At 43.7% G+C, this 15,368-nt stretch overlaps 1 protein-coding gene across 2 annotated transcripts in view; it reads left to right on the top strand.

Annotated features, from left to right (window-relative positions):
- The window catches only part of INTU (inturned planar cell polarity protein), an 84,284-nt gene that overhangs the window by 12,030 nt on the left and 56,886 nt on the right, over positions 1-15,368 (top strand). For both annotated transcript variants that reach the window (XM_043973138.1, XM_043973136.1), the window contains exons 2-3: positions 4,723-5,249; positions 10,745-10,830. In XM_043973138.1, the coding sequence (XP_043829073.1) occupies positions 4,723-5,249; positions 10,745-10,830 (613 nt within the window). The remainder of the gene's footprint in view (positions 1-4,722; positions 5,250-10,744; positions 10,831-15,368) is intronic.

Here is a 15,368-nt window from a genome sequence, read left to right as displayed (position 1 = left end):
TAAAGAGAGAGAGAAAGGCCTAGATTCATCTATCTATTAAAGGGAGAGCACATTTCTAGCTCCGCTCTCCACTAGAGTCCAAAGGAAAGAGAGCGAGACTGAGCGCCAGTCTCTTCCTTCCTCCTCCCACTAGCCCGCGTCACTTCCTGACGCCAAAGAAAAGACTCCTGGTCTTGCCCTCAAAGACCTTCGCTTCATGGGCGGAACTCTTCTACAGTAAGTCTCCAGCAGGTGGCGTCATTCCAATCGTTACAGAAATATATGAAAGCAATAGAGAAGGAACCAATAGATGGGGAGAGGAGTATGATTGAGGGGGTATCTGCTGAAGAAGATAGGATTGAAGATGCTTATAGAGATGTTGACTTTGGCTAGAAGGGCCACCTCTTTGTCAAAGAAAAAAATCAGAGTCCTGTTTCTAGCTCAGATCGGCAGACCCTGGGCTTGGAGTTGAGCTGGTACAGGCTTCACAGAGCAGGGAGGAGCAAAAAGGTTAAATGAAGCCCGGCCCTTCTGTGGGCCTCTATCCAGTTTCAGGTCACAGATCCAGAGTAGACTGAGGAGGGGACCTGTGGTCTGTAACGATTGGAATGACGCCACCTACTGGAGACTTGCTGTGGAGAGCTCCACCATGAGGAAAATGCCTCAGAGGTGTTTTTACTGTTCCGTCAAGGAAACATTTTGTTTCTTGAGGAACAACAGGGGGGACTGTAACGATTGGAATGACGCCACCTACTGGAGACTTGCTGTGGAGAGCTCCACCATGAGGAAAATGCCTCAGAGGCATTGTGGCTTTTCCTTGGAGTCATTCCAATCATTACAGGTCCAGGGTCTTAGGCGGTACAATGAGAAGGAAGAAAATGCAGCACTAAGCAACAGTTGTGTGTTTCTGACCCAAGAGCATCTTCAGGGCCAGCCTCCAGCTCAGTCGCAAGCCCATAGTGGAACATTCAGGGCAGGAATCCCAGAACAAAGGGGAACCCACAGTAGGACTACACAAGGATAACTGATTATATTATGTAAAGGGCTGGTTTATGTGTCCCCTCAGAACCCTATCATCAAGGGTCACAGAGGAAATCTAAGTAGACAGATGGCCTGGGAGGAGGTTTGATGATCTTAAAAGAAGAGAGGAACAGGGAGAACAGTTTAAGAAGCTTTGACCTAATCACCTTACACCTATCAGAGTAGCAAATATAACAGAAAAGGAAAATGTTGAGTCTTGGAGGGGATGTAGGAAAACTGGGACACTGATCCACTGTTGGTGGAGTTGTGAGCAGATCCAGTCATTCTGGAGAGCAATTTGGAACTATGCCCAGAGGGCTATAGAAGTATGCATACCCTTTGATCCAGCAATACCACTGCTAGGTTTATAACCCAAAGACATCACCCAAAAGAGGAAAAACCCTATTTGTACAAAAATATCTATAGCAGCTCTTTTTGTGGTGGCTAAAAATTGGAAATCAAAAGAATGCCCATCAGTTGGAGAATGGCGAAACAAGCTGTGGTATATGATGGGAATGGAATATGATTGTGCTATAAGAAATGACAAGCAGGATGACTGCGGAAAGGCCTGGAAAGACTTGTATGAGCTGATGTAGAGTGAAGTGAGCAGAACCACGAGAACATTGTACACAGAGACAGAGATACTGTTTGATGAAGAACTGTGAGTGACAACTCTTCTCAGCAATACAGTGATCTAAGACAATCCCAAAGGACTATTGATGAAGTATACTATCCAATTCCAAAGAAGGAACTGATATTGATGGAACACAGACTGAAGCCTGCTCTTTTTCACTTTCTTTTGTTTTTTCTTTTAATTAAGTTTTCTTATACAAAATGACTTAATATGGTAATGTTTTAAATAATTGCACGTGTATAACCTATATCTGATTACTTACCGCCCTGGAACACAGAGAGGAAAGAAAAGGAAAAATGGATAGATTTGGAACTCAAAAAAAAAGAAAGAAAGAAAGAAAAGAAAAGAAAAGAAGCTTTGACCTAGAATCTTGTGTTTAGGCCTGGGGACTACATTTTAGGGAGGAATTAAATCAACTGAAGCCTGTCCAAAGAATGTCAGGCAGGCTGGTGAATGGCTTCAACATCATGCTGTATGAGGATGGGTTGAGCCAGCCTGGGAAAGAGAAGCACCAGGAGGGTGGGATGTTGGTCTTCAGGCTCTTGTGGAGAAGGCTTGGATTTATTTTGCCTGACCCAGGAGGACAGAACTACGAGAAATGAGTAGAAGCTGCAGAACAGCAAATTTAGTCTTGATACAAAGAAAAATTCATGAAAAATTAGGGCTGCCCCAAGTCTGAATGAGCTCCCCATTAGGGGAGTGGGTTTGCCTTCCTGGAGGGGCCCCAGCACAGACTAGAGGAATTCTTGTCCAGGTGTTGTCAAGGGGATTGTGATCAGGTATGGGCTAGACTGACGGTCACTGAGCCTCCCCTCCTCCCGCTGAGATTCTGTGGCTAAAGATTTGTTAGTGATGACCAGGGGAAATGGTGAGGGGACTCTTTGGCCTTGGGAGGTTCAGACTTAGCATTCTGAGTGTGACGAAAAAGATGGGACTACTGACCACTGCAGTAGTTGGCAACCATGGCTAAATGACCACTTTCTCTGATTTCTTTATGGGTTTTGTTTTTTTAAAAGTTTTGATGTTTCTGTTTGGGCTTGAGTAGAATTGCTAATGGCTGATGCAGAAAGTAGTTATATTTTCTGTCTGGTTGAATGATCTGAATACCAAGTATAACATTTCATGCCCACATATTATTGATCATGGTTCTGAAAGGACTCTGCCTGGATGATTTTACCATATCTAGTGTTTATTAAAGTGAAAGCAGTGTGGAAATTTTGCTTTGGGTAGATTGATTTCATCTTAAATGATGCTACAAAATCAGCATTTTCCCCTGTATTTCTAGAAGTTATGCTTTTTTTCATTGCCTTGCTTCTCAGAAAGATATTTTGATTCACATGATGAATTATGAAATATGTGGTTTACCATCCCCCTACCGTCATCCATGAGAGCTGTCTAACAAATTATAGGTCTCATTCTTGTGAAGGCAAACTGGCTCATAGAACCATACATTTAAAGCTGGAAGGGACGTTCGGAATCATCTAGTAGTTCAACCACCACATTTTATGGATGAGGAAACTGGAATTTGGAGAGGATTTACATCATGTAATTTTTTTTTCAGGTTTGAAAGCACGTTACATGAATTATCTCATTTGATCCTTACAAGCGACCTTGTGAGGCAGATGAGGAAACTGAGGCTGAGACAGGATTTAGTTGTAGATCTTCCTGATTCCAGGTCCACTGCATCACCCTGCCACCTCACCAATAAAAGCCATTTCTTTTTGGTTTTGTTTTTTTAGTGAGGCATTTGGGGTTAAGTGACTTGCCCAGGGTCACACAGCTAGTAAGTGTTAAGTGTCTGAGGCCGGATTTGAACTCAGGTCCTCCTGACTCCAGGGCCGGTGCTCTATCCACTGCGCCACCTAGCTGCCCCTAAAAGCCATTTCTTTTCTTTTTTTTTCTTTTTTTTTGCAGGGCAATGGGGGTTAAGTGACTTGCCCAGGGTCACACAGCTAGTAAGTGTTAAGTGTCTGAGGCCGGATTTGAACTCAGGTCCTCCTGACTCCAGGGCTGGCGCTCCATCCCCTGCGCCATCTAGCGGCCCCTAAAAGCCATTTCTTAATGTTTATAGGGGTTAACTGAAGGGTCATTGTTTTGTGTGCCCCAAGTAAACATCAAATCAGACTGACAGTATTGCTGAAGAGTGTAAGGCAGATATGAATTCAAATGAATGCTTGATTTCCAAAGGAGGAGGAGACCTTATTTCTGTAGGGGGGAGGAGGGAAGGGAATAGCATGTATAGTTATTTAATACAGCTGAGATATATATATATATATATATATGATTTAATACAGTTAACTTACAGCTATTTAAATGTACCAGGCACTGTGCAAAGAGCATTATAAACATTATTTCATTTGATCCTCCCAACAACCTTTTTCTATTTTTATCCCCATTTTGCAGTTGAGGAAACTGAGGCAAACAGAGGTTAAGTGACTTGCCCAGGGTTATACAGCCAGTAAGTATCTGAGGCAGGATTTGAACTCAAGTCTTCCTTACTCCAGGCTCTGTGCACTGTGACAACAGCTGCCTCTGGATGGATGGAAAGAGATGTGTATTCATCTCTGGTTCAATGAAATGGATGAATACTAAGACACTACAAAAAAATCACTTAACCTCCTAGAAGGGAGTGTTTCTCTCCCTTTCTTAAATTTTCCCCAGGTTCAGATCCCAAAGGACTAATGATGAAGCATACTATCTGCCTTGAGAGTAAGCACTGATATTGACTGAACACATGCTATTTTTCACTTTCATTTTTTTTCTTTTATTCGAGCCTTCTTATACAAAATGACTAATATGGAAATGTTTTACATAATTGCACATCTATAACCTATATTTGATTGCTTACTACTTCAAGGAGGGAGGGCTAGAATTTGGAGGTCCAAAACTTTAAATTAAAATGTTAAAAAATTGGAAAAAAATTTCCCTTGGTTCCACACAAAACCTTTTCAGGGAATCCTAGGTATGTTCACAATAAATTAGAATTCTGGGGGTCAGTGGAATCTGCAAGATTCCGAGACACACCTGGAAAAGTTTTTTTCCTTGTTCTTGGATGTTCTCCAGGTGTAATCTTTTCTTTTTTTTCGCAGCGACCTTGAGGCTGAGTGGTCGAACAGTGTGCAGAAATACGGGGAGCTATTTTATCTAGAGCTGAGTGACAGTGAAGAAGAAAGTCTCCTTCCAGAAACACCAGCTGTGAACCACGTCAGGTTCAGTGAAAATGAAATCATCTTTGGCGAGGATTATCTCCGAGAAGGAAGAAAATGTGAACCCAGACTTAAGAAGTTTTCCAAAATTTTGAAAAGTCGGAGACTTTTGCCAAAACGTTACAATAAAAAAAGCAGCAATGGACCAGTATCGATCCTGAAACATCAGCCTACTCAGAAAATGGGCGTCCTTCTTCAGCAGCGGTACAAGGACGTGTCTGTCTTTGTAAACCCCAAAAATGCGGCAGTCATGAAAGCAAAGGAACATCTCAGACTTCTGGAATTGTTGCTGGGGATTATTCACCAGTCTAAATGGAAGAGAAAAAGCGAAGGCACCCATGGAGCAAGACTTGTAGTGCACGGCTTACTGCCAGGAGGCCCCGCCATGAAGAGCGGACAAGTACTGATCGGTAAGTCTCCCTCTGCAGATGTTGGGCAAGATGGAGTTCCTAGAGCTCCTGGGCAGTGTGCATGAATGTTTCTGTGGGCCAGGACCAGGGAGCGCCAGGAAGAGAGATGCCCCCTGCAAGTCTGAGCCCTGGCTTCTGAAACAAAAATAGAGACAAGCAGCAGAGGAGGCATGGCAGAGACAGGGTATGTGTGCAAACGATGGATGTTTCCATGCCTCACTCATGCTTCTGCCAACAGAGAGTCAAACCCCTCCCTAGCCTGGTACGTGGTTCTTCAGAAGCTGGGGTAGCCTCTGGTATGTCCTCTGGTTTATATGCCTCTCAGAACTCAATTAGGCTGGTCTTTGGGCAGTGCAAAGGGGCTGTCACCATGTAGAGAGCCATGGGTCAGACCTCTTTGGTAAAGGCTTTAGGGATCCAGGGTTACCACCACCCCATGGTGAGGAATAATGTTGGGCATCGGGACCCTACATGTGAATGTGTGCATGTATATGTGTGTATACAAGTATGTATTATGTGCGTGCATACATATCATGTATATTGGTGTGTACATACATGTATATACATACATGTACCTGTGTGTGACACGTGGGTTGTATAGGCACATTTCCATGTGATTTGTCACACAAGGAATCATTTAACTAGGAATGCCATTCTCCAAGTCTGCAGATGCCATGATCTTAGCCTGGCTATGATACCAACATAACAAGCCAAACCCACTAACAGCCAGGAAAAGTTTCAGGTTGGCCCAGTACTAGACAATAGAAAATGTGTCATTTGTGAATAGAAATACTCCTGAATTAGACATCCGCCCTAGAGTGAGTACTGAGTTCTTGGAGGGGTCGTACGCACCCTGTAGCAGCAGTGTTAGCCACGGGTTAGCTTTCAGGATGCTCGTCTGGAGGAACAAAGCCCGCTGATCCCAGATTGAAAGGAAGAATCCGCAGACCCTTCTGAGCACGTGTGATGGTCATCGTCTCGCCTCACTCCATGGATGGAGAGTCTCGGGCATCCATCATGGCAGAAGCCACATTGCCCACTAGAAGCTGAAGGAGGTCTCTTCCTGATGGTAGGGCTGGGAAGGTGAGGAGTTATACAGAGTGACTCAGCTTCAGAGATGGGAGGGAAGGAACTCTGACATCTAAAAAGTACTTAGCGATTTGCGCTTGTTTCTGGCTTTTGTTTCTTTTCTGCGAGCTCTGGTGATGTTGTCTCTGACAGGTACCAGCCCCAGGTGAAGAACAGAAACCTTGTGGACCCTGTTGGCATTTTGGCTTTCTCCTGGGCGAAGTCAGAATTCTACACTAGGTAGTCTTTCTGATTAGATTTTCTAAACAATTACTCAATCTGGGGGGCAGCTAGATGGCGCAGTGGATAAAGCACCAGCCCCAAATTCAGGAGTACCTGAGTTCAAATCCGGTCTCAGAGACTTGACACTTACTAGCTGTGTGACCCTGGGCAAGTCACTTGACCCACATTGCCAAAAAGAAGAAAAAAAAGAAAAGTAAACAATTACCCAGTCTGGCAACTAGCAAGCAGAGTATTCCTCAATCTGCTCACTTTTCAGACTTTCTTTTTAACACTTTTGTTTCTTTTCCAGTTCTTTCCTCTGCTGCTCTCATGTCATATTTTTCACTCTTGCTTCATGTCTTCTGGACCTTCATATTGACGCTGTGGTCAGGCTTTTTTTCCTTGACCCCTCACTTACAAGGGTTTTACAATGATTCTCGTCTTTGGGGTTTGGGTCTTGTATACACAAGCACCCTAACAGTTCTTTTTCATGGGAGTCTTTTCTTATTTTCTCCTCCCAGCCTTACAGCTTTGTGTTGGTGCTAGGAACTCTGCAGTTCTAGAGAACTCCTTGGTCTTGTGGGGTCTGGGTCTGCCTTGGGTTCTGTTCCTAAGTTCTGTGGGTACCGAGTCCTTCTTCAAGCATCACAGGCACAGCAATGTAAATTCAGTGGGCACTAAGTGGTCTTATGTTGGACACAGTACAATTACTGTCCCTTTTTTCTTTCCAGGATCCAAATCCTGGTTGGGGTCTAGGTAACAGAACTGCAGGCTTGCCCTGGAGGAAGTCTCATGCCTTAACCAGGCTGCACAAAGCAGGGGCTTAATAAATGTGCTCTGAATAAATAAATGAATTTGTGGTTGTTCAGTCGTTTTTCGGTCATGTCTGACTCTTCACGATGCTATTTGGGGTTTTCTTGGCAAAGATACTAGAGCAATTTGCCATTTCCTTCTCCAGTTCATTTTACAGATTAGGAAACTGAGGTAAACGGAGTTAAGTGACTTGTCCAGGGTCACACAGCTAGTATCTAATACCAGATTTGAACTCTAGTCTTCCTGACTCCAGGCCCGGTGCTCTATCCACTGTGCCACCTTGCTTTTCCAGATAGATGAATAGCACAAGACAGATTTTTGTGGCATAAGATTGTACCGACCATGTGTCTGTAACCTTGGACAAGCCATTTGTTATGACTCATTTCCTCCCTGCTGAGCTGAGCTCCACTTCTTTCTGTCCTTTCTTTTTTCTCATAAAGCCGAGGTGAAGATTAGATTAAAAGCTAAATTTAAAGGGTGACTGTGAAGTCCCTCAGAACCACGGAGTTCCAAGGAGAGGTGTTATTTCTAAAAGTCGCCTGATTCTCACGGGTGCTGCTACCCTGTTGGCCTTCTGTGCTGTTTATAATTCTATTAATTTGATTTCTCCTTATCTCGTCTCAAATCATTTTCCACTTGCTTATATGCTAGTCATAAGCATATTCCAATTTGTGTTATATTGATCAGGGGACACACTCACCCACTCCCTGTATGACTGTGGGCTCCCTGAGGACAGAAACCCTGTGGTATTTATCTTTCAGTCAATCAGCAGGCATTTATTAAGTGCCTGCTGTGTACTAAGCCCTGGGGATACAAGTACAAAGAATGCGACAGTCCCTGCATGCTGACAGGAAAACAGCAGGTACATATAACAGAGTCAGTGTAAAGTGAACAAACGCCAATCCAGACAGAGGAGTTATGACATCTATGCTGATTTACAAGGGGATACCCTAGGAATTGGAGTGATTGGTTGGAAGGGGGCAGACAGTCCTACCCTAATGATGCAATCGTAGGGTGGCATGCCCTCCAAGAGAATGCTGAGATGCCAAGGAAAGAGGGTCTCGAGCCAGCTCGGTTATCGATAGGTTTATCAGGTTAATCGGGTTAGTTGGGTTTTCTAAGGGAGTTGACTCACAAGGGGCCAGTTGTCCTGGGTGGCATCAACCCCAGGCCAGGTCAGGTGTTACATAGAAGCAGAGCACGGAAGGCACAGTACCAGGATGGCCCAGGGGTAGTGGGAGCTTCTTTGGCTCTTTACATTTTCTCAAGGTACTTACATTTTTCTGTGGAGTCATAGGTCACATTCTCATTCTGGGGGGGACTGGATGAGGAATGTGGGATAACCAGTGCAAAGGCAAAAAGATGGGAGATGTCCTCTGTGAGAAACAAAGAGAAGGCCATTCATTTTGTCTTGCTCATAGAGCGCAAGAGGGGAAGTCATGCCCATGGAGGCTGGAAAGGTAGGTTGGGAACAGGTTGTGTTGGGCTTTAAAAACTAAGCAGAAAAGGGGGCAGCTAGGTGGCACAGTGGATGGAGCACCGGCCCTGGAGTCAGGAGTACCTGAGTTCAAATCCGGCCTCAGACATTTAACACTTACTAGCTGTGTGACCCTGGGCAAGTCACTTAACCCCAATTGCCTCACTAAAAAATAAAAAAATAAAAACAAAAAAACAAAAAACTAAGCAGAAAGGGGCAGTTAGGTGGTACAGTGGATAGAGCACTGGCCCTGGAGTCAGGAGTATCTGAGTTCAAATCCGGCCTCAGACACTTAACACTTACTAGCTGTGTGACCCTGGGCAAGTCACTTAACCCCAATTACCTCACCAAAAAAACCCCAAAAACTAAGCAGAAGAGTTTTGACTTTATCAGTCAATCAACAAGCATTTATTGAGCACCTACTATGTGCCAGGCACCATATTAAGCTCTGGAGGTTGGTGAGAAAGCATTATTTCTCTCTGGTCTGAATAACTATAATAATTATTGTATTAGAACCAAGGTTTTTTCCTTTTTCTACTTCTTCATTCAGAAATCAACCAGTGTGAGAAATCTTAGGCAGAGATTTACCTGGGCCAAGATCTAATCAGACAATAAAAGAAATTCTACCTTTGGGCTAATGGATGCATTCCTGCTCATTGTCTTTGCTGAGACAGGTCTGGGGGAAGTGTTGATTCTCCTTGTTGTCAGACAGGTGATATGGAAATTGATAAATCTCTTTGACTAAGATCTGGGTAATCCAAGGCACATACCCCAAGACCCTCTATTTTTATATATTATAATATATATATATTACAATATAGCCTACCCCTCATTGTAATATTCATTATCTCATTAATTATTAACTAATCATAGTTGATTACCAACCTGGGGAACACCTACTCTTCGAAGGACATATAAACTGTGAGCCCACCATCCTGAGGTGGTCTTTGGTCTAAGAGAGAGACAACCGAACAACCATCCTTTTTTTTCTTTTTTTTTTCTTTTTTTTTTTTTGGTGAGGCAGTTGGGGTTAAGTGACTTTCCCAGGGTCACACAGCTAGTAAGTGTCAAGTGTCTGAGGCCAGATTTGAACTCAGGACCTCCTGAATCCAGGGCCAATCCTCTCTCCACCGCGCCACCTAGCTGCCCCAACAACCATCCTTTTATTAAAATGCTGGCATTATTAATAGTGTAATTAAATTACCCAGAAATTATGTCTCTCGAACCCTTTAAAAAACACAACAGGATAAAATGAAAGGCTTAGCAGGGTCCCTTGGTGTTTATCCTCTAGAGACAATAAATTGGGACCCCAGAACGGACTGATCTGGGGAGATCTCACTTTGTCAGCAGGGTGTAGGAGGGACCAGGCGGCAGGAAACTTGTTGCAGGAAGACCAGTGAAGACGCAGTTGTAGTCGTGTCATGGGGAGTTAGTGAAGCCTTGGGTCTTTAAGATGGCGGCCAAATGTGTGAGTGGAGAGAAGGCCTCAGATGTGAGATGTTATCAAGGCAGAAACATAAGGAGAATGTAGCCAGTGTAGGGGAGATGACCTGGGAAAGAAGTGTGGGCTAGGGGGCAGCGGAAGCCCTGGTGAGGATAAAGAGCAGGATGTGGGGAGGGGGACGAGAGATTGTCATCAGATCAGAGTCTCAGGGTTTGTGAACGTGGAGTGACAAGATCGTGGGCCTGACCGTCTTTGTGTGTGGCTGAGGTGGGGTGGGGGAGGAGGTGAGGAGGTCATGGCGAACCAGAAAATGGCCCTGGCCTGGGAGCTAAGGGGGCTGTGAGTCCCTGAACTTCTCTGTCCTTTGTACAGTGAGGAGGGCTGAACCAAGTCACCTGCAAGGTCCTTTCCAGCTTCCAGACCCTGAACTTCTGTGGGTTTCCTCATTTCCTTTCCCATTCTTGTTTTTAGGTGATACCCTGGCCGCTGTCAACGATGTGGACGTGACCTCAGAGAACATAGAGAGAGTTTTATCTTGCATCCCGGGTCCTATGCAGGTACCGTCCTTCTTTCTGTCCAGCGACTGATTCTGAAAGCTTAACATGTCATACATTCTGAGCTTGGATTTTTTTTTTTAAGTGAGGCAATTGTGGTTAAGTGACTTGCCCAGGGTCACACAGCTAGTAAGTGTTAAGTGTCTGAGGCCAGATTTGAACTCAGGTCCTCCTGACTCCAGGGCCAGTGGTTTATCCACTGCACCACCTAGCTGCCCCCTTGATTTTTATTTTTAAAGCTGTCTTTTAAAGATACAGTGATGCCAAAAAGCCCAACATATCCCCTTCACATTCTGACCTTTTGCTTTCTGGAAGTTTTAAAATTTCAGAGTTGAGTAGCACGATTCCCTTTTTATCAGTGGTGTTGGAAAAGGAAGAGGGGTGTTATTTCTACAAATATAACTGTTCTTAAGGGAAGCGACAACCGGGAAATAAATCCATTATGGCTGCACACAAGAGTCTTGTTAAAGTCATGCCAAATCCATAGAAACTGTCGTCTTAAGCAAGCACACACAGGTGCTCTTTTCCGACATAAGCTCTCAGTGACAGTGTCAGTTATGCTAACAGATGGCTTGGGGTCTTTTCCACCTAATTACTGTTTTCTTAGGTGTCTATCACATAGTTTAATGTTGTCACCCTTGAGGCTTTTGTTTGGGTACCTGTTGTTTTCATACCTTGTACAGGGTTCCCACTTGCCTGAGCTTCGGCATTTTACTCCAGAGGTGACCTCATTTAGGTCACAGAGTCCATTTTCATGGGGTTGCTGTCCCTTGTCCTGATGATGACTGTGACCAAGACCTGAGACCATTTATTTAGCTTCCCTCTTGTGTAAGAGTACCTGATGAGCTGGTTGGATGTGAGGAAAATATTTAGTTTTAACTGGCTGGTAGACTAAATCTTCCTCCCAAATAATTTGGAGTGCCACATTAATTGATGGTTGAGACATTAAGTGACAATCAAAACTGATTTCTTGTTGTACAGCCCTTTTTCAGCCGCGTCTGACTCTCCATGACCCATTTGGGATTTTCTTGGCAAAGATAAGAGTGGTTTGCCATTTCCTTCTCCAATTCATTTTACAGATGAAGAAACCGAGGCAAACAGAGTCACGCAGCCAACAAGTGTCTGAGAGCAGATTTGAACTCGGGCCTTCCGGACTCTAGGCCCGACCCTCTGCCCACTGCACCACCTAGTCGTCGATCATAACTGACTACTGTGCTTTAAGATTTGAAGAATAGTTTACCCATGTGATCTTACTTGAGCCACACAAAAGCCTGTGAGGTTCATCCCTGACTTGCCCAGGGTCACACAGTCAGCAAGTGTCGGGGGCAGGATTCAAGCCCAGGGCTTCCAGCTGAAAGGGGAGTGCTCTCTACTGCGCTATCCTCCCAGAGTATGGGAAACCACGAATTGCATGCAACGTTTTTTTAAAAATCATGTAAAAATGTTCTGTGTCCCTTCCAGAGCTATTGCGCTTGTCTCTGTTTCCCTCCAGGCTGCCTTCTGTTCCCTTCTGCATATCTGTAAAATGCTTCAATGGCCTTTTTTATTCCTTGTCTTTTTTTTTTTTTTTTGCAACCCTGATGGCGGCTTGACACCCCACATGCACAGTAATCCATGAAAAGCACGATCCTTGAGAGAAATAAGCATCATCAAGCAAAACAGACAAATATATATCGGCTGCACCCTCTCATTCTGTATCTTGAACCCATGGCCTCTTGTTAGGAGGTAGAGAGGGCACTTCATCTGCAGTCCTCTGGATGCCTGCTTGGTTGTGGCATTGGGTAAAGTGCTAAGTCGTTCCAAGTTGTTGGTTTTCATAGTGTTGCTGTTATTCCATACACTGTTCCCCTGGTTCTGCTCACCTCACTATACAAGTTTTTGTTCGAAACCCCCCTCTGATAATTTCTTATGTCACAATAATATCCCATTACATTCATAGACTGTAATTGGTTCAGCCATTCTCCAATTGATGGGCTTCCCCTTACCTTCTAGTTCTTTTTCAATATGAAAAGAACTGCTACCAGTATCTTTGTCCATGTGAGACCTTTTCCTTCTAGTTTGATCTAGGCACAAGCCTAGTTGGTGGTATTGTTGAGTCAAAGGATATGCCCAGTTTAGTGACCTTTTGAGTATCATTCCAAAATCCTTTCCACAGTGGCTGGACCAATTCACAACTCCACCAACAATGCCTCAGTGTACCAGCCCCTCCAACAACTGGATGCCTATAATTCTTCCTTGGGTAATCCTGGTCAAATACAGACCTTTGGACCTTCTAGCCTTGTCTTTGGAGAATTGTTTCCATTTCATGGTACTCTTCTTTCTTCTATTAGGTCCAAATTCTACTATGGTTCTCCCTGGAAATTTATAGCTGAAAATAAAGCCAGTGAGCACATCCCTCCCAACCACTGACCAGCAGCTACTTAGGAAAAGAGCATTAGGAGTGGGGGTGGGTAGAGAGAATTCTCTTGCCCCACCTATATGACCATGGTGGTTTGTTGTTTGTTTTTTCACCAAAGATCACCTATATCCTTCCTTTACTTTTTTTTTTGGGGGGGGGGGGGGGAACGGGACGATGAGGATTAAGTGACTTGCCCAGGATCACACAGCTAGTAAGTGTCAAGTGTCTGAGGCTGGATTTGAACTCAGGTCCTCCTGAATCCAGGGCTGGTGCTTTATCCACTGTGCCACCTAGCTGCCCCACCTGTATCCTTTCTTACAAGCAGATACCCTAGCATTTAGTAGATGTACTTCCCCCAATGTAAGGCCTCATCTTTTAAACACCAACGTTCTCCTGGTAATGTTATCTGGCTCCTGATCATGGGGCACCATGATCTTAGGAGAACCAAAGCTGCCTCTTACCCTAATGGCAATGGAGAACCACATGGTGCCTGTGTATAAGTGATAATGGTGATGGTGAGGATGATGACAGACATATTCATAGCTCTACGGTTTGTAGAGGGGGGTTTCATGGATAGACCTTTCACATCTTGATCTGGAAATAGCTACATGTTATGGGATCGTAGGATCTAGGGCTGACTGGGAGCTTTGAAAACAGATGTCTAAGAATGAGATAATATACATAAATAGCTTAGCAAACTTTAGTGTAATAGTATAACCCCTCATATCACAAAAGAGGAAACTGAGCTGCAGAGATGAGAGTTGACTTGCACAATATCACTCTGGCTGAGTCAGGATTGAACCTATCTTCTGACTCTTAAATCTCTATCATCTCACAATTTATACCGAAATAGGGAAATGTATAAAAAAGTCTCTGGAGTGTTGTTATAATGAAACAAAAACAAGTTCTAGGGAGACAAGGCCATATAATGGAAAGAGCACTGGACTCTTTCAGGTGTCAGATGGCCTGTCTCTCATCCTTGTCCTGTCTTTGGCAACCTATGAACTTGGGCGGTTAATATTTATCAAGGGCTATGAGAACACTGTGCTGAGCTCTGGGGAGGAGAGAATTTATTTTTTTTCATTTATTTATCTTAATTATTTTTCCAATTACATATAAAGTTTTTTTTTTGAGTTCCAGATTTTTCTCCCACCCCCTCTTCCCTCCCCGCTCCTGAGGACAGCAAGCAGTCTGACATAGGTTATGAATTACAATCACGTTAAACATATTTCCACATTAGTCATGTTGTAAGAGAAGAATCAGAACAAAAGGAAAAAAAAAACACAAGAAAAAATAAACAAGAACAATAACAAAAAAGCAGCAACAAAAGTGAAAGTAGTATTTTTCCATCATGAGTCCTTTGGAATTGTCTTGGACCATTGTATTACTGAGAAGAGTTAAGTCTATCACACTCGATCATCACACAATGTTGTTGATACTGTGTACAATGTTCTCTTGGTTCTGCTCATTTAACTCAGCATCAGTTCATGTCTTTGCAGGTTTTTCTGAAATCTAGCTGGTTATCATTTCTTTTTGTTTGTTTGTTTTGTTTTGTTTTGTTTTTTTTGCAGGGCAATGAGGGTTAAGTGACTTGCCCAGGGTCACACAGCTAGTAAGTGTCAAGTGTCTGAAGCTGGATTTGAACTCAGGTCCTCCTGAATCCAGGGTTGATGCTCTATCCACTGCACCATCCAGCTGCCCCCTAGTTATTATTTCTTACAGCACAATAGTATTCCATTACATTCATATACCACAACCTGTTTATCCATTCCTCAATTGATGGACATTTCCTCAATTTCCAATTCTTTGCCACCACAAAGAGAGCTATTATAAATATTTTTGTACATGTGGGTCCTTTTCCCTTTTTTATGATCTCTTTGGGATATAGACCTAGTAGTGGTATTGCTGGGTCAAAGGATATGCACAGGTTTATAGCCTTTTGGGTGTGGTTCCAAACTGCTCTCCAGAATGGTCGGATCAGTGGAAGGAGAGAATTTAGACAAGTCAAGATTCCTGTGTTCTTGGGGAGTATGTGACCCATGTACAGAAAACTATATTAAAAGATGTACCTGATTGCATGAGAGATGCATACAAATCACAATGTGACATCGGAGAGGCAGAGATCATTTATCAGTTAGGGAGA

Source organism: Dromiciops gliroides, chromosome 6 (genome assembly GCF_019393635.1).
Source record: "Dromiciops gliroides isolate mDroGli1 chromosome 6, mDroGli1.pri, whole genome shotgun sequence".
In the NCBI taxonomy this organism is placed as follows: domain Eukaryota; kingdom Metazoa; phylum Chordata; class Mammalia; order Microbiotheria; family Microbiotheriidae; genus Dromiciops; species Dromiciops gliroides.
This window is presented reverse-complemented; position numbering and strand designations above follow the sequence as displayed.